At 41.5% G+C, this 23,700-nt stretch overlaps 1 protein-coding gene across 1 annotated transcript in view; it reads left to right on the top strand.

The window, feature by feature from the left end:
• Positions 1-19,645, top strand: part of lhfpl6 (LHFPL tetraspan subfamily member 6) — a 45,834-nt gene extending 26,189 nt beyond the window's left edge. The window contains exons 3-4 of the mRNA XM_069534607.1: positions 14,762-14,860; positions 18,856-19,645. Coding sequence (XP_069390708.1) covers positions 14,762-14,860; positions 18,856-18,974 — 218 coding nt within the window. The 3' untranslated portion in view covers positions 18,975-19,645. The remainder of the gene's footprint in view (positions 1-14,761; positions 14,861-18,855) is intronic.
• Positions 19,646-23,700: the final 4,055 nt, after the last annotated feature.

Below are 23,700 nucleotides of genomic sequence, written 5' to 3'. Positions count from 1 at the left end.
CATCTTTAAAATGCATTTTCAGCCACCGCGAGATTGCTCTTCTTTCTTTCATATGCTGTCTTAACCCCCTCGGCTGAACTTTGAAGTTGTGCTAAATGAAAGCACGCTGCCTGGGTGTGTTTATTGACATACTTGTGCTGTCACGTTTGTGCCATTTCTGCAATGTGAAGGGGGAAAAAATTAATATTTTATTAAGAATATTGTGATCCAGAGGAAGACCACATTAGCTTTGGCTACTTGACAACAAGCTGCAGGAATTTCAACCTGTTTTTGGATGAAGGAAGTGCAAAAAACACAAAAACAAGGATTTATGATTTAATTCTCAGATGTAAGCTGATATCTTGTGTGTCATACACACACATCAGCACTACCACCAAAGTCAGCATTATTCTTAGTGTTTGTGATCTATCCCCGGTGTTTTCTGTCTCTGGCTACTTCATTCCCACTCTTGTTGTGACAATCTGAAGACTGCACTGTGTGTCAGAAAAGCTTTTGCAATTTGTTTTGTTTGACACTTGCTTCAGCAGCTTAGTTTCCTGTCAGATATATATTGCAGATATTTTTTTTTCTCCCTCTCTTTTCACCTTGTGTTCCTCTGTTCTGCATTCCCCAGTGTGGAAAACCTGGATCTCAGACCTTAACCCTGTATTCCTCTTCTCATGAGCCACTGGCAGCGACAAAAAAATTAAGATCATGCTGCTCTTGGGGCTATAAGACCGAGCACAACCTTAAAATAACTTTTGAAAAACACATACACTGATCTTTTAAAAGTTTATATGTGGACAAATTTCAGTGTTTGTTGTGTGAGATAGATAGATGATCAAAGGCTTTGTTCTTCGTTGCAGTAGTGGGAAACTAAAGAAAGAAGCTTTAGGATATGTCACGGATTCCTCTCAAAGACACATCTGAGAGCCAAAACAGCTCCAATTATTGTTCTTTTCTTCTTCCCCCTTTTTATTTTTTGGTAATTAGTTTTACTGTGTACACCTTAAAGTTGGTGCAGGCTAAAGATCTTTATTCAGCCCTTGAGAGACTACTTGAAGTGAAACCGAAAAGCATAAATTGTGATATTAAACCCTGAGGGGGAAGTGTTTTTGCCTTTGTTTAATAAGCTAATTCTCTTATAATTTAAAATCATTTTCAGAGGTGGGAGGCAACGATAAAGAAATTTGTTTTTGCTCCTGCAAGATTGACAATCCAGATGTGAGACAAGAGCCGAGCCCAAGTCTATTGGATTTTGTGCACTGTGTCCTTATGCAATATTTTGCCATCGTCTGTGATTTATTATTTTGACGCTTTCATGCAGGACAGGGTTTTTGGTGTTTTTTATTAAACTGGCTGAAGTGTGTAAGTGCTTCCCTGAGGAATGATTCATCACTGGTTTGCCGGGGATGCAACTGAAGCTCGCTTTCCTAACATATGAACCATTGAAGCAGCTGGAAGAGTTTTTTTACCCAGTGTCCCCCTGGTGCTTGTGCCCGGTGCTGTTCATTCATCTCCACATTGATTCTAATAGTTGGGGAGGTGGGGGTCCAACTTTTGAGGGATGGATGGTCTTCGGGCTGGGAAGTCTGATCTCATTTATATTTTCTTGCAGCTTGCGAGGAGAAACAGCGGGTGATGAATTGTGGATGATTATCCATGGGGGACAATCAAGCCAAAAAGTCAAACTCATATTTACCTTGTATCAGGCACAGATTCTCCCCATGTAGATTTTTGCTCACCAGCCAGCATGTGCAAATAAAGACGAACCCTCCCCACCTTTCTACCGCTGTTTGCCTGTGATCATCAGATCAGTTGCAGAGTAAGGACACAGTGACCTTCAGGTTTGGGGGGGGATGGGGCATTGTTTCTGCTGGGACTTAACCAGGGGGCTGAACTCCACCTCTCCTCCATCAAGACTTCCCATGTTCCCAGACACCAGCGATTGTGTCTTAATGAATTCACTGAATACTAATCAGGCAGCCTAAGTCCAGGGGGTGGGGCAGGGCTTGACACAGACAAGGTCCTGTATAAATATGCAGATGAATTTCTTCTCCCGCTGTCATCACATTCCCTCTTATGTCGAAAGCAGCCAAAACTGAAATTTGGGTTGTTGCCTGTGAGACATGTCTCCTTTTGTCTAGTCTGTTTTGTAACTTGTGTTGCTGCCCTACTTCATCTGTCAGTTAATACACTTGTTTGTCTCATTGTGGAGTCGTGACAATTCAGCTTTGATTTAGCTCATGTCCTGGGGACACCCTGCGATTGTTCCGTCCTCACCCACTTCAACTCGCTCCAATTCAGTGTGTGTATGTTTTGCTGCCAAGGCCCCGTTTGTATAAATCTTTCAGCACCGCTGGCCAGAGGTTATATCTCCTAACATTAATCAAGACTCAGCAGACTCTTAATCTTTTATCCGAGTCCTGTTAGCCCTGCGGAGAAACTCTTTATGGCTCAATCAATCAGGCTGACTAGCTCTGAAATGTCCAGCGGTACATTCTCAACAACCCTTGGCCCTCGCCGGGAGGCCGCCGCCACAGCGTTACAGTAACCAACGTTCAAGGGAAAAAAAGTTCACACACAGCAGCGACCTGTGATCTCAGACGATCCAGTCCAAAGTTCGTACAGAGACAGGCCTCTCTCAGAGCCACAGTCGCACAAGATGATGCAGTCAGGAGACGTATTGTGGACGAGCGCTTCTGACAGTGAATGGGAGCTTTTGTGGACACATGACACATTACAGGGGAGAACTTCTCTGCCTCATCGCTGCAAGCGTTGTGAAGGCACGGAGCTAATTTTGCTCTGATGTTTCACAGTCTCGTCGCACAAAGTTGCTTCATCGCCAGTGCAGCAGACCCAAGTTTTTATCTCGCTTCTGAAGTGAGCCGTTCATGTTCATGAATACTGATGGAATTTATAAATCTCTATCTGCATGGAACTAATACAACCTGAGGTCGGAAAGTGATTTGTATAATTGAGGGGGATCGCTGATGATTTTAATCCTGATGTGAGTCTGCCATAATCATAATTTTAAGTGAGCAGATTCGTACCTGCACATCTTGGTGTGGCAGAAGTCCCTGGGTAATACTCACTAATCCCATGTAAAGTGAATTTGTTTTCAGCATCTGCTGGTGTTTTTTTATTTTAGATGCAAAATGTTCTTATCGTTATAAAAGCGGAGGCAGCAGCAACTGGGGGGCAGTTTAACTTTCAGAAAACCTCTGGAAATTGGGTTCTCTGGACTTTGGAGATTATCCAGGTCAGACAAATACTCAACAGCAGGAAATGGCTGAAACATTCAGGCCAGGGGTGGCGTCCAGATAGAGCATACAGGAGGGAGGACATGATATATAAATCAACTTGTGTTGTCTGTCCAAACTGACATCTTCGTATTCAACGTTTATGGCTCCTATTTTTCACCCTGACGTATTTGTAATCATTAAGTTTGGCCTCCGTCATGTGTTGGAAATGTCATAAACATGCCCACTGGCTTGCCGTCATTTTGCCTCTGAATAATTTCAGGAAATTTTCAGTACATGTCTGAAAGCAGCATTTGTGACGAACTCTAAAACGTTCGACTTCACAGAATCAAATCCAATGTTCTGAACTTTCTTGCGCTGTTGTTTTTTTCCGAAAACAAAGATAATGAGCTAATTGATGCGGTGCTATTATTTCCATGTGAACTGAGCACAAAGCAATTAGAGTGGAAATTCACTCTAACCACCCTGGCTGTTGGAGGAACCCCCCCGGTGCTTGAAGAGCATTGTTCACACATCTTATTGCTTCTGTTTTTCTTCGGATACTTTTTTTCTCTCTCTTTGAAGCATCTTGGCGAGGGGCAGTTTTGCAAGGACTCTGGAAACTATTGATTTTCATTCGTCCTTGCTCCCCTGCCATAATCTGTGGATTCATGCAGTCCAATGACTATATGACATGAAGGCCTGCAGCATGATTGAAGCCACATGTGGGAAGCAGTGGTGTAATAGAGGTGTGAAGTCTGTATTGTATGAAGCATAGTAAAATGAAACTTGGCCACTGAAACCATCCTGTTTTAAATTTTCTCATCTTATTAGAAACACATGGCGCTGAATAACTGCTCCGTTGTTCATTCTGGTTTACGTTTATATGCTTTTTCATATTTTCCTAAATGCGCACATGAGTTAGTAAATAAAAGCCATGGATTTATTGGAGATAATTATGGGCGTTTTCGGAATTCTCTGTAATTATCCATACATAAACGGTTTTATTCCCAGCCCACTAAGGTTTTCATTTTGCAGGGGTTCACACTCACCCAGCTGGTTTTATTTCTTTATTACCTTAAGTGCTTTTGATTTTGTTTGCCTAGGGTCTTAACCGGCAAAAAAAAAAAAAAACTAGTTTAACAAGATGAAGACTAAATGAATGCTGCTGTCGAAACAACAATCGAGTCATTACATTTAGCCAGTGCTCTGACCAAGAAGAAAATTATAATCAGCGGTTTGGGGAAAACCCCTCAGGCGCTCTGCATTATTTCATCATGTTTTACCACATCAGGCACTTTCAACACCAAAGTGAAATAAACAAGTGTCACTGTCAGGTCTCTTTTCCACACGATCAGCGTTGAGATACTGTAATTTATTCTACTTACCTTATTTTATTACCCATGGGCTTGAAGGACTCCCTGCAGCATTGTTAAGAAGACAAGGCTTCACCTGGAGGCTGCAGCTTCAACAATAACATTTATCTCAACATAATAGCATCCGCTTTAATTTACCTCGGCACTTTTTACTACCCTGTCAGATGAGATGGCATTGCAACATAAAAGAAAACAAGATAATCGTAAATCTTAATATGAAATGGAATTGGTCGCCTTTTCTTGACATCTGTTTGGTTTCCATCTGTGGAATCATCGGGGCAGAAATAGCTTTTCATCCTTGAGTGAACAGGATAAACCAGATATTATATGATTATGTAGGATGACAATACCATCTCAGTGTCATACAAAATGTCAAACGGCCCACACAGTCCTGCACAACCTGATCCCCATCTCTGTTGTATTGCCCTGTGATATTGTGGACAGATTGCTTTACATGTTACATAATGTGTTCTCATTTTGTTATTTCCCGTCTTCCTAAAGGCTCTCAAATGTCGCAGTAACATGAATGCGATGAAAGAGGAGAAATCTGTGCATTATTATCTCATTTTTATCCATCAATCTTTATTAAAGTAAAAACAGAGCTATCTTCTACAGACATTTTTTAAAAACACTGTACGTCAGCATCATAGACTGAACCCAAAGAATGAAGCCACAGAGTTCCAATCTCCATCTGGTGACTGACTGCAGTGTAGGTTATAATCCCTGCCTCCTCCAAATTAGCACATGGGCCATACAAGTATCAAAAAAAGATTCCTGTCATATCATTTTATTTTATTTTGTTAGGATAATTTGTATAAATTCAAAACTTTTTATTCATATCTGGTGTTTTTATAACCTTCCTGGGTTTTTAAAATGGGCCTCATGTCCTTTTGAAATTTCATCTCTTACTTGCTGAATGGTTTTTACATTACGCCCACACAATGAAATGCCGGGAGCCAAGGTGACCTGTTAGTTTAGAGAATATTAGATTTTTGCAAATTAGGTAAGGTTGCTTAAACTCCATCCCCGAGGGTAATAAGCTAGCCGTGTGTGTCCCAGAAGGCAGCGTGAATGCAGTGGGACGGCACTTTGTACACTTGGCAGTGGGAGTCAGTTTTTCCTCAATCCCTGAAGCGTTGCATTGTCTTTTGAAAGGAGGCTCTTTGTGTTTCCAGCGTGGAGCTGCTCACATGATGAGCCCCAGTACTGTCAGTGAGGCATTTTGATGTCTGGCAGAATCTGTGTGGTGAACACTAAAACATTCATTGCATATTTGGATGCTATTAACATGAATATTAAAGCGTAGATTGCAGCGCCTTTGATTTCTCCGCTCTCCTCCAGAAGACCTTACGTTAGCATGTTTACTGCTCATTGTAAAGGGTAATTAAGGCAGGAGCACGTAGCTGTAGGTGTGTGTGCTGACTTTTGGACACGTGGCCTCCTGACATGCCTTTCTTTCAGGCTCCGTCAGTGGGAGGAGGGTGCAGCTCGACACATCTGACATGACCCAGTTAGAGGAGCTACACTTGTAGGACCCTATAAAGTGGATCCTACCCTGAGGAGGATTTCCATACCCTTTAGCTTTGTTGTTCTCCTCACTCTCCTTCACTCGCCTCTCTGATGGATGGAACAGCCATCACTTTTTTAAATAAAAATCCCAGACTAGCATACTAATTGTCATTTTCTGATTTCACTTTGTAGCTGTTCACATCTCTTTTCTTCCCTTTACCCTCTCTTAGATTTCTCTTTTTCAAATCAGTGAAATTTTAGTTAAATACGGCTAAAAAGCTCCGACTCTATCTTCGTCATGTGCAAGCAAAGTAGCTTATTGTCGCCGCTGCCACCAAGCCTCAGAATGATAATACAGCAAGTCATTAAAATATTGCAAGATATTGCAAAAGCTAATCTTCCCTTTGACTTTGCTGGGAAAAACTGAGACAGCAAATTAAAACCAGTGCAGCGTTTTAACAGTCAGGTGATCGGTGATACCCAGCAACTCACCATCTCTGCTGGTCCTCCTCATGATTTAGATTCCAGCAGCAGTTTATCACGAGAGTGACTCCATTTACAAGAGATTGTTAAAAAATTGTGCAACATTTTTGGAAAGGCTTGAAGAGGAATTTCTCTCACATGCTGCTGACTTATTTCCCTTTTGTTTCTTTGCTTACTTGAAGGGGCAGAATGTCCAATTTGCTATGTGAGATCAGAGGCTTTTGTTGCAGTGCTAGTAGAAAAGCTCATTTCCCCACACTCGTCCAGAAGATGTTCTCTAAAGTTATTTGCTACGTCATTTGCTTCACATTGTGCACCGTTTATGCCCCATGTTGTCCTCTTGAGCTGTAGATCCAACTGTTTTTTTGTTCCTACTTAAAACATGCCCACAGCTTAATGAACCCGAGGTCCGTTTTGCACCAGTAATTGGTGCGTTTATTAATTACCGTTTGTAGTCGGAAACTGTGTGACAAATGGGCGACTTGATTAGATAAGCCCAGCTCTTGACAGAAGGCCTGTAGGAAAAGCACTGAAACAGATCAATATAACACAAGCTGCTCTCTCTGCCCATGGGCCAGTGATGGTGACTGATAGGTGGACGTGGAGAGAAATGAAACGGTTACACACAAGAGTGACACAGGCCAACAAACCAACACAAATTGTGCATTAGTGTCTATTTTGGCCTGTTCCCTTGATGTGCTTTTCATTTGAATGTGATAACTAAAGTATTTTTACTGATTGTTTCCCATCACGAAAACCTAGTACCTACGTGTTATTTCATTGTGATGCATTATATTTTGTAGTTTGCTGTGCTGCATGCATGTGGATTGCCTCTGGTATATACCTGCTGGTGTTTGTTAATAACAGTCAACATCACTGAAAACATCTGGATTCAGGATCATATTGGTCAACCTTGTAAGGTCCAGGGAGGTCTCATGCCCATAACAAGAGCAAGAAATTCTTCTGAACATTGTCTTAAATGCCTGTATTTGAAACGCAGTCATCATAAACATATTATATTGTAAGAGAAAATAAAAAGAAATCAACTTACTTACTGAGACCAAAACATAAAGCAGTTTTAGGTCATGTAAAGACCTTGTCAGACCACTGCTCCTCAGTGTGTTGATGGATGTTTAAAGCACTGTGGTTCAGTTTATAATTCCATTTAGTCCCAGAGGGACAGTTACAACTGTCTTGAAAAATAACTGCAGCCAGAGCTGCCACGTTGCCCCCACAGCAAACCTTGTGATCCATAAGAAACACTCTTGTTTGCAGCTTTATGGTGGATTTAATGATATTTTGGTGGGTGATCTTTTCCTCTTGCTAATTTTGTACCTTGTGATTGCTTGTTCCAAAGCAGATGGGGCATATAAAGGGGTCCTCTTAACCCAAATATAGAGGGATCTTTGTATAAAAGGGAGTAATGGCTCTTGTTAGAATAAAAGAGTGTTTGTAGCTTTAGTGTCTGAATGTTTCCTGGGACAATATTAGCAAGTACCAGAGGAAAAAGGGAGATAACTTTGTCATGGACAGGACAGTCACACTCTGAATATAGTCTGAGCCTGATGTAGCCGGAGCTTGTTTGTCACAGAGCTCTGATCTCTCTGGTCTGGTCAGTGATACAGTTTCCTGTGTTTGATATTCAATTTGAAAATCCAACAAATCACAGAGAAAGTGACAGCAACAACAAAAGACTGTGAAGTGTAAGATCTGTGCAGCCATCCATCACGCAGTATGAAATTCATCTGAAAATATTGCAAACAGTGGGGAGGAAACATATCGTTAAACTAGAAAAACATCTTCACCATGAAAACACCTCCCACATCCAACCGGATGATTGAAGTTATCCTTGTGCAAAAAAAACCAGTGTTACTTAACAAAGTAGCTGAAGAGTACTAGCTTTCTTAACAAGAAGGAAACCAATGTTGTCTAAATAACACCTTAATGCCACTGGCAGCATGCAGCAACTATTTGTATGCTCCACTGTACACATCACATATCACACGTTCTCCACAAATCCCTTCTTTCTCTGCATCCCCCTCATCCTCCCATCTCCCACTGGCCCAGAATCCAGCATTTCAACTGAATTTCCAGATCCCCCTCCCGCTCACACAAAAACAGCAGCCTCACATACAGAGAAGCCCCTCTGAAAACGACGGAGTCGATCCAGCTTGAACGACAGAGAATCCAAAGATCATAGGGAAAAAGCAGGTGTGTGAGCCGTACATGTTGGTGTGTGCCTTGTGTTTCAAGTGAAGGGAAAAGAAAAACATGCCTGAACATGCAGGGATTGGTCTGTTGACAGATTAGAAACAGGCTGAAGCTACACTGGGAACCTGTCACTGCCTCAGAGCGAGGCTGCGACAGGTGAACTGAGAGAGAATGAGAATGAGCTGAGCTGCACATTAACATGTTAGAAAAGTCATTTTAATTAGAATCAAGCCAAATCTGTTTATTGATCAAATAAAGGAGTCTGAACACCATTTCAGATTTGACATTTTGCTTAATCATGCAGAGCTATTCTCAGCTCTTCTCTTACATAAAGGCAATACAGCATGGAATTAATTTACTTGTATAATCCAGTTTGTATTAAATCGTTCTATTTTGACTTTTCTTTCAAATGAAAGCAGTCTTTATAAGATAATTGCTTTTTACCTCCAAAATAGGTTATGATGTTGTCTGTCTGAAGGAGTACTAAAAAATTACAGAGCAGATTTTCATGGAACTCTGTGGATGGGGTGAGGCAGATCTGGATAAACCAGCAGATCAGGGATTTTATTTATGTATGTATGCATTCTAGTTGTAACTTGTTTTGCGTAAGGAGGCATTGTATTGATCCCAAAGCCATCTTATTTAGTTTACATATGAAACCACATAGAAAACAAGAAAAGCCCTTAGTAGAGTGCATACTTCCGACAAAAGCCCAAGGATCATTGGCTTTTATCATGATGTAAATAGATGACAAAATTATATTACATGACACATAAGATTGACTTATCTAAACTTATCACCATGAAACATCCCGCTTCAGTTGTGTACGCGAAGATGTATCCATGGCTACACCAACTCATCTGAAAGACTGTGGGTAAGGGGTGTAACTTTCTGACACGCATACTGCAAGCGGTTGACCAATCACAAAAGAGAGGCCCAGAGGCGCTGCAGAAATGTACAATAACAAAGAATGCCTATTTTGAACATAACAGCATGCACACCTCTTTTAGCAGACCCCCAAATTAAATTAAATCTTGTACAAGGCCAAAATATCTTTAAAGAAAAAAATACTTTGAAATTGAATCAGATCAAAGGACAATGTGAAGGTAGACATTATTTGCACTGCGTACCCAGGTGGGGTTGCTCTTACATCTCCCTCCCCCTCTTGGATGATCCTCCAAGCCCAAAAGGGAATGTCTTACATTAAGCTGGCTCATTCAGGCATATCCCCACTCCAATTCCCTGACCACCAAATTTCTCTCCAGCTTAGCGGCAGCCTTTTCTCCCCCGTCCTCTTTGGCCTTTTGAATGATAACCTTGAATAGTATTGTCTCGGGGTATGAAGGAGGGTAAAGAAATTCCTTGGTTCTGGACAGAGAGCAGGGAGGCTTGACAAAAGGCATCAGCACTCCCTAAATCAGAGAATGTTAGGGGGTATGAAAAGGGGGCAGTTTTTTCCTTTCAGGTAAAAAGCATCGACGGAAAAGGGTGGGGAACAATAGCGTTTGTAACAATTGACCTGATCAAATAAAGCGCTTCTCTGTGTTCGTTTTGAAACTCTGAAAATATCATTTTAAAAGTGAGCTCAACTGCGATGACGAAATCCGAAGCAAGGATATGCAGGAGAGCAATCACTATATTAGAGCAGGTTTTATGGATTGAACACTGATATGCTGGACTGACTGTATTTGATTAAGTCCATTTAACTCAACTCTTTCCCAGTTCATATAATAGCCTTTCAGAGAAGCCATTAGGCCTTAGATAGTCATTCCTGATAACGACCGCGTGGAGATCAATCGAAACCTGATCTGTGAACAAGATGTTGGTCGTCTTATATTCAGCACCGCACACCCCCAACCTTTTCCTCTTCCTCTTCACTTCCCACACCGGCGCAGAGTATCAGGCATTAGCCGGCTGCCATAGCAACTGAAACAGGACTCCAAAAGCGGGCTGAGGTTTTCCAAACAGTGCTTGTTGGCAAAAGGTGGCGAAAGTAAACACACAAACCTCCCAGGCCCGTGTTGATAGAGCAGCACTTGAACCTGTCCCAGAAATCCAGGAGTGTCTTCAGGTTTGACCAGAGGCCCTGATTGATTCAGCAGGAGGGAAACCTGTTATTTAGATCTTTTTAATAACCTCACATGCGCGGCGTAGCTGAGGCAGATTTCTCACATTTATGATCTTTTTCTGTCCGTCTGTTCCATAATGTCATGTAGCTGCGTCATCGCTGCTGTAACGGCCTTCTGGTGACTTCCACCAGCCACCCCTCATGGCAGCTTAGTGGAGTCCTGCAACGATTTCATCATGAGACGGCCATCTGCTCGCAGCAAAATCAGCCGCTTCTTGAAGTTTATCATGTGGTCTGACAGAGAAATAAACCTTTGTGTGGTTTGGGGGGAAAACCGTGGAATTCGCAGAAGTTCTTATCGGTTAGAATTTAATTAGGTATTTTGTAGGGATTCCAAATAAAATGCATGCAGTGACAAACATGAACATTTAAAAGTCTAAATCGCACATGACACTGAAGAGTTGAATATATCAACTTTCTGTTGGTGCCCGACAAGTTTTTTATTTCAGCTCTTTTAGAGAAGAGCCCGACCGAGAGGGAGTTTTTTTGGGAGCCGATACGATACCAATATTTGGGAGTAAAAAAACACTGATAACGATACGCATTGGCTGATATGTACATTTAAAACAAACTGGCAATGATTTGCATGATGTTGTTATCAAAACCTTTTGAAGAAGAAATGTAATCATGGCTTGATATTTTAGAGTTTAACCATCAACTTTATGATGAATAACTTTGAATACAAGGAAAACACAAATGCAAAAAGATACATAGAAATCTAATTAAGAAAATGAAGATATGTTACACACATCTTATCTGCATCGTGTACTATGTGAGATAAAACTTTTAATATCTGCAAATGAAACACTGATACCAATATGTCTCTGGAAGATTTATTTTGGCCAGTTGTTATCGTCCAGACGATTTATCAGTCAGGCTCTACTTTCTATAGCTGTGTTTTTCTTGAACTGCGACATTGAACTGTTATATCCCAAGGAGATCATTAGGTTTTATCTGAGCATGTGGTTTCGTTCTTGTGTTTGGAACTAGACCCGTTGTTGTCAAACTGAGGGCTTCAGATTTGGTTCAAGAAATTTGGGGGGATTTACAAAATGATTCATAGACTAAAAAAAGGCCTTCAGGGGTCCCAAGCCAAAACGGTTAAAGCGCCGCTGTAGCTAACAACACCATGCTAAATGACACAAATCCCTGACTGTCTGTTTGTGCAGATCAGGGCGCATCGGTGTCAGCTTAGGAAATCAGGACAGGAAGTATCTGACTACCACAGCGCAGGAGGAATCAGAGCCCAAGGTAGTTTCCTCTCGCATTTCTTTCAAGCAGCTTGGCTCATGAATATAATGGGCTAGAACATTTTTCATTCTAGGTGTCGTCTTTCTCCCACATCCTAGTCACCAGCCTCCCTGCCTCTGCTTCTCAATAACCCACATAGTGAGTGTGGAGGAAGGGATTTGATGGAATTAACTATCCTGGGAAAAAAATAAGAAAAAAATAAAATAAAAAAAAGCCAAAGGAAAGATGTAGCAGCACATATGATATGGAATTGAATTACACCCTTGGCGATGTGTTTATATTTTTCTGCATCTGCTCGTCTGCTGTGATTTGTGTTGTATGCTCTCTGTCTTAATAGTGTCATGATAACGTGTGAGCGCACGCACCGAGTTCACCCACTGCAGAGTAGCAGGCTGAGTGAGTTTATCCCCAAAACCAACAGAAAACACTGACTCTTCACCCAGAACCCTCTCATTCTTCTGTGGTTACACAATGGAACTGAGCTCTTGTCCTTCTTGTGGCGATAATTTCCCTCCTGCATGTTGTTCCAGTGCTCACTGTCAGCACCACCACCATCATCATCATCATCATCATCATCATCATCTGACCTGATGTGGAAAATATGCACTGAAGTCTTTCTTTTATCCGTTCCTCCCTCCGAGGTGCCTGCCGCAGAGCTGCAGCTCTTTAACATTTTGATCATTTTGACTGTGTTCATCCAAGTTTATCTGAGAATCCTCAATAAATGTTGATTTTTTTTTTCAGATGCTAATTTTACAGTTTGCTGAATGGAATAACAATGTCTTTGTGAAACAAAACCACATTTTACCCATTTTATGTTTTTTTTCCTCCTTTTTTTTGCTGCAAGGAAATTCAATTTGATTACATGCTGCTGTATCTCTGCATTACACAACACTTGAAAGAGAATTTCTGATTTTGTTAAATATTAATTATGAATACATTATCATGCTGGCATGCTCTACAGTCTTTACTGTTACAAATCTGAATCAAAATACATTTGATAACATTATATAACTGGGAATATTTTCATGACTCGACGTGTGAGTGCTCACTTGCTCGGAAATGCATTTTCGTACCTTGTAGAACAGTGGGGGTTTTATGTTCGTCAGGGGGTCCATGGCGTCTGCTTGTACAGGGATTTACATCAAATGCTCCTGTGTGTTACTTCTGCTGTAGTGCTCCTCTAAAGGTAGTGAAATTAGGTCCTAAAGCAGCGACTCTTCTGAAGTTCTCTTAAGGGTCTGAAGAAGAAACGGCTGAGTTGTTATGTATGAAAATCCCTGGATCCCCTCTGATCCTGAGCTGTAATGACACAGACTTGGTCAGAGCCGTTTTTATATCCCCTCGCTCTCAACATGTCGGGGTTTGACGGAGTTGATTTTCTACCACAGGTGCCGTAATCAGCCCGTCTGTTTGGTCAAGGTCTGCCATGCGTTTCTGGCTGTGAACTGGGAACGCGCAGATGTCTTTTCCGCTTCTTCCTGCTCCACCTCAGACGTGAGCCAGTTTGTTGAGCCCATCTGCATTAGCGTGTGGATTAATTCCTGGTTGTTATCTGGCCTAGATGTAGTGCGGCAGTCCTGGATGGCATGGGGTAATCAGGTTGGAAGGCAGAGCTCGCTTGTCTTCTCTTCCTCCGCTGCCATCTTCACATCCCAAAACTGATAGCAGGGCCGACACGTTGGAGGGGATTAGGCTAATTTGATGGCAGAGCCACCTACCAGGGGCCCCCTCAGGGTAATTTCAAGAGACAGGCTTTGGCATCCAGGGAATAACTTGTCAAGACCTGGCTACAGGCAAATATTGAGGATATTAATCCTTAATGTAATGGCCTTGACTAGATTCCACTCTTGTCTCTGTGTGCAGCTTTAAGCCCGGTAATAAGTCTCTTTAATCACTGACATAAAGCAGTCCCTCAAGGATTTTCCAGAGTTTTACAGTAATTATTGGGTACCGAAAAATGCTTGTTTTTTTTTCGCCGTTGCCTCTGTGAGAAATTGCCAAGCGATTTGCATACGTAGGTCGTTCATTTGCATTGGTTTTATGAGATGCTGGGAGAGAGCTTTGTTTTGGCACGGTGAAAAATGTGATGAGGTGTTAAAGTCACAAACCGTGTCATTTTACAAAGTGATGTGAGGTTTGTTCAGAGGTGAGAAAACAGCTGGAACAGGTCGGAGCTTTTTGTCCCCCATCACGATCTGCTGGGAACGGGTGATAAGGTTTTTTTTAAATATCAGTCAGGTGCAGGTCACACACGCAGCAGCTCATTGTCTTATTGGTCTTTTTAATTAAAACATAAATAAAAGAAGATCGAATCCATGCAAAAGCTAAGTTCACCTTGCCTGATATCTGGATGCAACAAAAAAGTCTTTGGATTTTTCTTCCTCATTAAGGAATACGTTTCTTCTCTTTCCTCGAGGAGCTGAGTGAACACCTTGATGATGACAGTTTGTCCTTGCTGCCGTTTTCCCCTCACACACCGCTTGTCTCGTCTGCCGTCAGCCACGTTTGATGGTATTTTTTTCTGAACTCCCAGTGATCTTCTTCACTGACAAACTCTCCCTCCTCTTCTTCCTCCTCAGGTCTTCTCATAGGATCCGGCTGCGCCCTCTATCCTCTGGGATGGGACAGTGAGGAAGTACAGCAGACCTGCAACAACAGCTCAGACCAGTTTCAACTAGGTAAGACAGCCAAGAAGGTCCATCACACACACACATACACATTCACCCACTCGCTGTGCACACTTAAGCTGGGTATACACTGCGGTTCGAGCAATTTTTTGACCAAATTCCTCTGAATGCACAACTTGTTTAAGAGTCACACTGAATCTCGGCTTCGTTGTGCATTGTAATTTTCGTGCAGTGTGTAAGGGGGAGCACGGAACAATCAGAGGTTCCCATCTGCCGTCGTCAGCCTCTTGCTCAGTTGAAGCACAGTCACGACTCAATTCTAAAACTTTTTTTCGCACTGTGTCTGTGCGAAATGGTGACACGACATATGGACAGAAAACACAAGCGGTCAGGCTATTCATCACGACCGGCATAATGTTGGAAAGACGTTTGCACGCTGAATTCCATATAATACGTACATTCACACAGCGCTTTGGCTTTCCATCACAGACAATTTACTTGTACAGTATGAGCCCAGCTTAACCCACCAATGCTTTAACCTTCACCGGGTAAATATGTTTGGTGTTTATTTGATGTCCAGGTTCCAGAAAAGTTGGACAAACTTTTTCCTGGCCGTCAACATCCTGCCTTTTTTTTTTTTTTTTTTACTACAAATCCAACAAATTTCTCTGGCACCATCACATTCAAAAGAGACATGATTCCTTTATTTATAATGCATAGATCAACAGACCTTCCAGTTGCGGTGGATTTCTGAAGTGTTTTATAGCAATGAATATGTGCGGAGAATAAGCAGCAGCCTGATTTGTGCTCTGTATTCAGCCGGCACGATCATGACTGTCTCATCAGGTGGAAGGGTTGTTCATTCTGCTCCTCGTCTTTTATTTGTTGCTTATCAAATACCGTTTGATCTTTCACTACTTTTACTACTTTTTGAGGACTTAAATAAACATCTTGGCCCAAACGTCAGAGCTGTGCATGGAGAAATCCATTTGGTCAGATTGGGAGATTTTAATTAAATGTCACAGGTAAAATTCTGATAAAGCTTTTCAGCCCACAACCTCTGTAATCAGGTGACACCGAGAACACATGGATTTGCTCTCGCTTTTCATTTCCATCAGTGTCTAGCAGGCTGAAGTTTCTGCCACTTTTAATTTTCTTCCTCACTCCACAGAACCTCTATGGGTTCATTGGATGAGCAAAGTGATCTATTAGCCGTTGAGTTGAAAGTTGTAGCTTGTTCGAGAACAACTAGTTTAATCCCTCAAGGGTTGTACCCTGGAGGACGGGATTTCTATTACACCCCATAATTACACAAGGGAAGGTTCTGACCTGACAGTGGCACCACAGCATCACCAGACAATGAATATTCTCATTTCCTGACAATGTAGTCAGCAATTGTTGAGATTACAGCCATTCTTATAGGGTTTCTGTGGAGGCTGATGACTATTCAGATATATCAGCCAATACAGATATTCAAAATAATAACAATTCCTAAGATGTTTAAAATGTTTCCTAAGGTTTTACAGTGAAACTTAAAACTTCATAACTACAAATAAAAAGAAAACACAAATGCGGCCAAATATATAAAACTTAAATTGAAATTAAAAGTTTAAATATTAGCAGACATTAAGGCAGATGCCCATGTTTTATATTCTGTTAATAGTCCGATAATTAACTCTGAAAAAACAACATCATGGTCGTCAGAAACCTCCACCAACAAGGATGTTAATGACTTTAAATATACACAACAATGTAAAACAGGTAGTAGGAGATATGTAGTTGGAGGAGGGGATATGTAACCATCCCTATATAATGCAGATGTGGTTCTAAATAAATTTCAGACAACATCCGAAGTAACTCCTTTTATCGTGTGATTTCCTATTTGAAAGAACAGACTCAAATTACAGACACAGCTTAAATTCTTGTGAACAAGTGTGTTCGCATCAGTTCATTGCAGCTGACACATTACATTTGCTAGCCACGACAAAACTGTGACGTTCTCCTGCGAGAACCGTGGATTTCACACAAACAGTGAGCAGACTTTGACTCTTTCCCCTATGGACTCATTCATTAATCACGATGAGAGCCATCTGTACTTACGTAATCAAAGATAACCTTGAACGTAGCCGCAGGACACTTAACTTGCAGGTGCATTCATTGACAAAAGTAAAACAACAGAATGAAAACTCTGCTTTGACTCAACGTGTTTTTGAAATGTTTAATATTCCCTCACATCGTGCTAAACTACAGCCACATTATGAAGAGAATTTAAGCTCATCTTCATTAGAGAGAGAAATGTGCAGAGTTAAATGAGACTCGGAGAGAGAAAAGTCTTTTTTTCAGTTTTGGCTGTTGTTCCACAGTGAGGAGGCGGCTGATATGATTTGTTAATGAGACGCCTCCCCGTCCTCCCACCCGGCTCATAATTAGATAACTACATTCAATCAGACATTCTCCCTCAAATTCAATGTGATGTTTATAATGAAAAGTCGTGTTGGTCATCACAGCCTTTTTCTTTTCTTCCCAAATTTAGAACCAGATGTACGTCTCATCCTCGTTTAATAATGCAAATAATTCCCTCTGAAGATTAGAGGAGATGCGTCTTATGGAGCCACTTTTTGTTTTAATTTGTGTTTGCTTGCAGCCTTTTTCCCGGTTTCTGGATCTTCTGCTCCTGTTGTGCTTTGTGCGAGTTTATTCAGCACATACCAGAGCGTCTCTTTGCAAATGAAGTCAAACTATGTCCAGTGCTTTTGTCTCAACAATGCAAACTGTATTCTTCTCAAGAACAAGTGAAATTTTGCAGCTTGAACAAAAATGTGAAGCACTTTCACCACATTTTCTGCTCTTCACACAAACGTGTTAACTCAGGCAACAATAGTGCCGAGTGTGACACAGTGTGTTACCGTGCGCGCAAACTGATTGTGAATTCAAATGAACCCATGTATTTTAAATGAGCCATAATTTGAATGAACTTTCACCCTCCCAGTCCTTGTTATATTCCATGCGTGCTAATTAATACACAGCCCACACACAAAGGTAATATACTGCAAACATCCGTTAACGCTGAGTAGTTGTACAACATTGTGCCATGACCAGAAACCCTGCTCCTAGAACGTTAGTTTACAATAACTCTTGAATTCTCGTGACCATAAACACGTGCAGTGGTGGAAATCCTCCACATCATGGATCAATACATCATGGTCCAGTGACAGTCATTTTGGTAGTCACTATGTGCACACAGGAGAATTGTAATGTAAAATGTACTGACATCAGAAACAGCAAAAGAGTAAATGTGTATTAAGATATCAGGTATGAAACCTGAATACATCCAGTTTTACATGCTCCTGCAGCCTTCATTCAGTAACGAGTTTTACATGTCAGCTCTTGTAGAGAAGTTTCTTTTCCTTTATTGCCAAAGTGACAAGAGCCCGACTGATTATTTGGGGGCTGATGCTGATACAGGGAATAAAATATTTCCAATACTGATTTATTGTAAGATCTTAAGATTTAATAATGAAACCCTTATGTAAATGAAATGTAAGAGAGGCTTTATATTATACAGTTTAACCTTAAATGTTATCATAGACCACTATAAAGGAAAAACACAAATATAACTAAATATGAAGAACTTAAGAAGAAAATAAACATGTTTTTCTTTGTAAAATGTTAACATTAGGAACAACATTAAATATGTAAAATAAAGGTTATCATATTGGTGCGTATATATAAATATATATTGATTGACCTCAGGTTTGTGATTCTCTATTAGAAATAATAATGTGACATTTATTATGATACTTATCGATATTGACTGATGTGAACATTTGAATCTTTTTAACTTTTAAACAGTGCAGGTCTCATCTGATGCCCAGACATCAACAAAAAAAGGAATCAGTTGTCTCTGTGGCTAAAAGCTTATCTGTTCGAATTTCACTGAAATCCTTTCGTGGGTTTTTAGGAGATATCCTGGTGACAGACTGACAGACAGATAAACTAAAGGTTGAAGAGATATCAACCTGAAACCTCTTGCTTTTCCTCCGCAGGTTCCTGCCAGATCGGCTGGGCCTACTACTGCACAGGGGCCGGGGCGGCAGTGGCCATGCTGCTGTGCACCTGGCTGTCCTGTTTCGCGGGGAAGAAGCAGAAGCAGTACCCGTACTGAGACGGAGCAGCAAATAGGCGGAGACCTCGGGGCGGTACGACTAAAGGGAGAGAGGACTCCGACTGCGTGGAGTCGCGGCGGTTACAGCACATCAGGCACCAAAGACGCCAATGTCGTCCTGGCGCTCTGCACATCACGGGACACTACTCATCTGACAACTGCAGGGACTGTTTCATAATGCAGCACACACATGGCTTTGAAAACTGGTTCTTCTCTTAAAGCTGTACTTAAATGAAAGATAAATGGACCAATCCTATTTGTAAAATTGTTACATAACAATTTCTGTAAAAAAGAGTTTTCTCTTCCTTTTCTTCTTCGTCTTCTTGGGTTATTTGACGTTTATGTGCTCGTGTTCCTTGTGATCAAGAGAAAGGTGATACTGCTTCATTGTTATGTGAACTGTTTCTGTCTCCTCCTCATCTCTCATCTTTGCCTTAAACACACACAGAAATGCAATAATCCCTGTTATGTAAAATGCAATCCAACACTGACCGCCTGCTTCCTCAACTTTTTCAGATTACAAAAACAAATCTAGTTTATTTAACACATGCATAAGATATACGTTGTGTATGATCATGTATTTTATCATATTAGCACATGTTTTGTATTCACTGTTCAAATTATTCTGTGTCATTATTCTTGTTTTGTAAATAAAGGTTTATGGAAAAATCTGGATTTGAACAGTGTTGTTTTCAGCCACATGTTGAGTCCTCAGGTAAGCTGACCTGCGCTCACATTCCTGAAAAGCTTTTCCCGTGACCTCTTGATCTCTGTGTTCGCTGCACGTAGGAGATCTTCCCCTCCTGCACCGATCGATACAGGGGATCAATTATTTTCCAGATAATTGATGTGGAGAACGTCAGAATATTTTGCCTTTTGATCAGGTTACTCAGCTTCAGAGCATCAGGAGTCGTCTTCTGAGACAATGCCCTGAGATGCAATCACACCCTGGGACTCTGCAGAGCTGTGCAACCATCAGCCTAAAGTCGAGAGGTGTCTCATAGTTCTTGCACCCTGTCTTCTTAGCGTGCATAACAATAACAGTAACCTTTTGGCAGCAATTACCACTGCGCTGTGTGCCATGAAAGCGCCCCAGCTCCTCGCATACTATTTTTAGTCGTTTTATTTTGTTTTCTTCGTCTCCTTATTCCTCGCTCTCTGTTTTTCCTCCTTTGATTAACAAACAACACTTAAGAGATTTCTCCGTGCCCTAGTGTACGAAGTCAGCTCATTTACAATGCAGCTGTTCTGAATGTATTTGGCCCTCATTAGCATGCCCGTTTTCACACAATGTGCGGCATCCCCCAGATAATGGCCCCCCCCTCCCTCTTCCTCCTCTTCCTCCTCGTCTCCGTACTCACTTGAGAGATCTTTCTTTCAGTACTTGCTCTGTTTAATCTGTTAGAATAGCTCGCTCTCTCTCGCTCTCTCGCTCTCTGATCTGATTGATATCACCAGTGATTGTTACAGTGTCAAACAGATGCCTCATCAGCTCAGGCTGTGACACATTGAGGTCAAGTTGGAGCACTGCCTCCGTTAAATCAGTAAAACCCTCAAACTGACGGGAGCAGAACCCCGTGCAGTCTGAGGTCTTGTTACTCGTCGGCGGCTGATTGTCTTAAAACATCCCAAATTTCAAACGTGAAGTATCCGGGAAGTACAGATGCTCTGCCGCCGAGTAACAGCTGTTTTATAAAGACTGACCCAGAGCCGCTGTTCTCTGTGAGCAAGTTTGATTTTGTAATGCTGGACCACACACTGATTTATCCCCACCTTCACTGTACTGCAGGTAGAGGAAGAAGTCTGTGACCTTTGTGTCAACACCTGGAAAAATAAAACGGAGAGAGTGAGTGTGGTTAGAAGAAAGAAGCAGTTTGGGTGGACTGACCCTTTAGGAGCACATTTTGAATTGATGAGGGTTTGAGGATTTGATAGAAAAACTTTTTGGGTGGACTATCTCTTAAATGTGAAGAGTCAAGAAACACAAACAACTACACCTTCACCAAGGTTAATGCCCTATCTCTCATGTTTAAAGAAATCCAGATCTCTCCTTCAAATTTTAACGGGTTTGTTGTTGAGTCATGTCCCACATCGCCACACAATTTCATAACATTTGATTCAGTAGTTTTTTAAGTAATCCTGCAGGTAATTAGTCAAAATTATAGTCCATCCATCCATCATTCCATTATCTATATTACCGCTTGTCCTGTAATGGTTGCAGGGGCAGAGGCTGCTGAAATTGTCCGAGAGGCGTTGTACAAGGTCGCCAGCATATCACAGGACTGACGTTTAGAGACAAACACCCATTTACTTTCACATTCAGTCAATATGAAGTCTTTAATCAACCTGTGGGAGGAAGAAACACACACAAACACGGGGAGAACATGCAAACTCCACATTTAAAGACTCTCACCCAGACTGTGAGGCAAAATAACACAATTCATTCATACTCATGGAGATAGATGGATGTTCTTTGTTGATCTCCAGCTGAATTCATTCATTCCTAACAGTTAGGATGTGGGAAGACCAGCAGGATTAATAGTGAATCAGCATTTCAGAGCTTAACTTATTCTTGGGAGTTCAGTGAAAGTCAGGCTTACTTAAACACCTTAGCAAGATACATCAAATTTATATTTTCTTTTTATCCTCATTAATTTTCTTTATGCCTGAAGGGAAATACCTTGAGAGGAAGTAAACGTGATGGAAAATCAGCGAAGACAATCAAATTACTAAGTGAACACCGCTGCTATTGCATCTGTTTAAAACAGTCATGTAGTGATTTTTTTGTTAATACGGATGGAGCGGGGGATAATTTAAGGGAAAAAGCGCCGAATCACCTTTGGAGAGTTCAGCCTTGGCAGCCACTAAAACGCTTCCACATCAATTAATTCTTTCTAATTAATTTTTTCCCCAGCAGAACCCCAGCGAGATAATTACTGCCCTAAAGAGCAACGCTGTTTAAAAAAGGTTTTGTGCTACTCCACCAATCTCCGTAAAAGGTGCATTATTGATAGTGCTTCAGTATAACATGACAGGCAGCCATGACTGTAACCACCTACAAATTACAGCAAAATAAATACTCCTAGAAGACACTGATGATAATGTCAACTTGGAAAGACCCATTTTTACTTCATTAAATAAATAAATAATTAAAACAATATTAACACACATCAGTGTGATTAGAACTACCCAAAAGGAAAGAGACCATCCTTGGAAAAAGTTTATTTCACGTGTGCTTTGACATTTTTGGGCCATGTTCCATCTACTAACATGGAGGGGGCAGGGTTTATGACCCATCAGGGGGCATCATCATATTTTGGCGTCTCTTTTGGGAGCTGTGATGTCGGCCATCTGTAACATGCAGGACAATTCTATTTATCTAAATACGATCACTCAGTGCTGCCCCCTAGTGTTAAAAGCATACCTCAGTAGCACACCTCAGGTGTTTTCCATTTGCTTCCAACCTTCCATGACATCAGTAATGAAAAATAAACCTGTGGGCTATGTATGTCTGGACCATCTCATCAATAACACATGTCCATTTTTTCGGGATAGAGAAGTAATAAACTTTCAAATCCCAAATGGCCTCCTCATTCCCCTCTTCCTACCGTTTCATTCGGTCGTCTCCTCCAGGTTATTTCGTGCAAGAGTGGCACTGGGGGACGACAGGAGAAGAGCAGAAGGAAAAAACAACAACTTTGGTTTCCTCCGACAGATGAGACATCTGTGTCGTGCAGTTTATAGTCTGTAGAATGAAAACAGCAGAATGCAGGCTGCCTTTCAAGCTACATCAGTGAAAGCTCAAAGTCAGGCAGCGGGATTATATCCAAACCGGGGTGTGACCTGGCTGTAGCAACTTTGTAGTTCCCCAAAGATGAAAAGTATAGCGCTACACAAATTTCTAGAGAACTGAAATCATACCTTTGGGCATAGTCTCAAAGAGTCAAAAAAAGAAGGAAAACTTTGTGAGCTTTTCAAAGCTTGCGCAGATGGCACAGTTTTCATTCAGTGCCTGAATGGAGTCCCCGAATGGAGTTCAGTTGCACAATTTAAAGTTAAAAAATCCAACTTCACAGCCTCCTCTTTACTTTGGGGACATAAAACCCTATACATACCGAACATAACAGACAATTCCAGGAGCGTATGGAAGACCCACTGCGACATGAGATACTGGATATGCAGAGAAGATCCAAGAGCTGCTCGCTATCTAAAAACTCTCACATCACGAGGTTCTGTTCATTATGATAAACTCTGCTATCAAACCTCTGCAGTCATAATTAGCTGATGGGAGCAGCACAGGAAGAGGAAGGACCCATAAATGCAGACACGAGGCCGACTGATGAGGTTCAGATTTATTACACAAAGTCAAGCAAAAGCTTTACAAGGAGGTGAGGCAGGCCCGGGTCAGATTTGGGCAGAGGGCAGAGCGAGTGCAGGCAGGATGTCACACATGCAGAGCGGTAGATAGAGACATCTGCAGCACAGACGCCTTCCAGGAGGAACACTGACTCTTCTATCCTCCCCCGAAAGCTTGTGTGCACTGCATTCCCAATGTGCTGCTGGTTAAAATTGTTTTCAGACCATTTGGTGATCACGTTTCTTTGTCTCAGAGGCTGCAAGGCGCTGTGTTTTCAAGTTATCCGACGATCCGTACGTACGTCCATCCCATTTTTATAAACACGATATCTCAGGAACGCCTTCAGGGAATTTTTTTTAATTTGGTACC

This window comes from Paralichthys olivaceus, chromosome 11, assembly GCF_024713975.1.
Source record: "Paralichthys olivaceus isolate ysfri-2021 chromosome 11, ASM2471397v2, whole genome shotgun sequence".
NCBI classification, from domain to species: Eukaryota; Metazoa; Chordata; class Actinopteri; order Pleuronectiformes; family Paralichthyidae; genus Paralichthys; species Paralichthys olivaceus.
The sequence above is the reverse complement of the archived record's forward strand: the minus strand, read 5'-3'. Positions and strand labels throughout refer to the sequence as shown.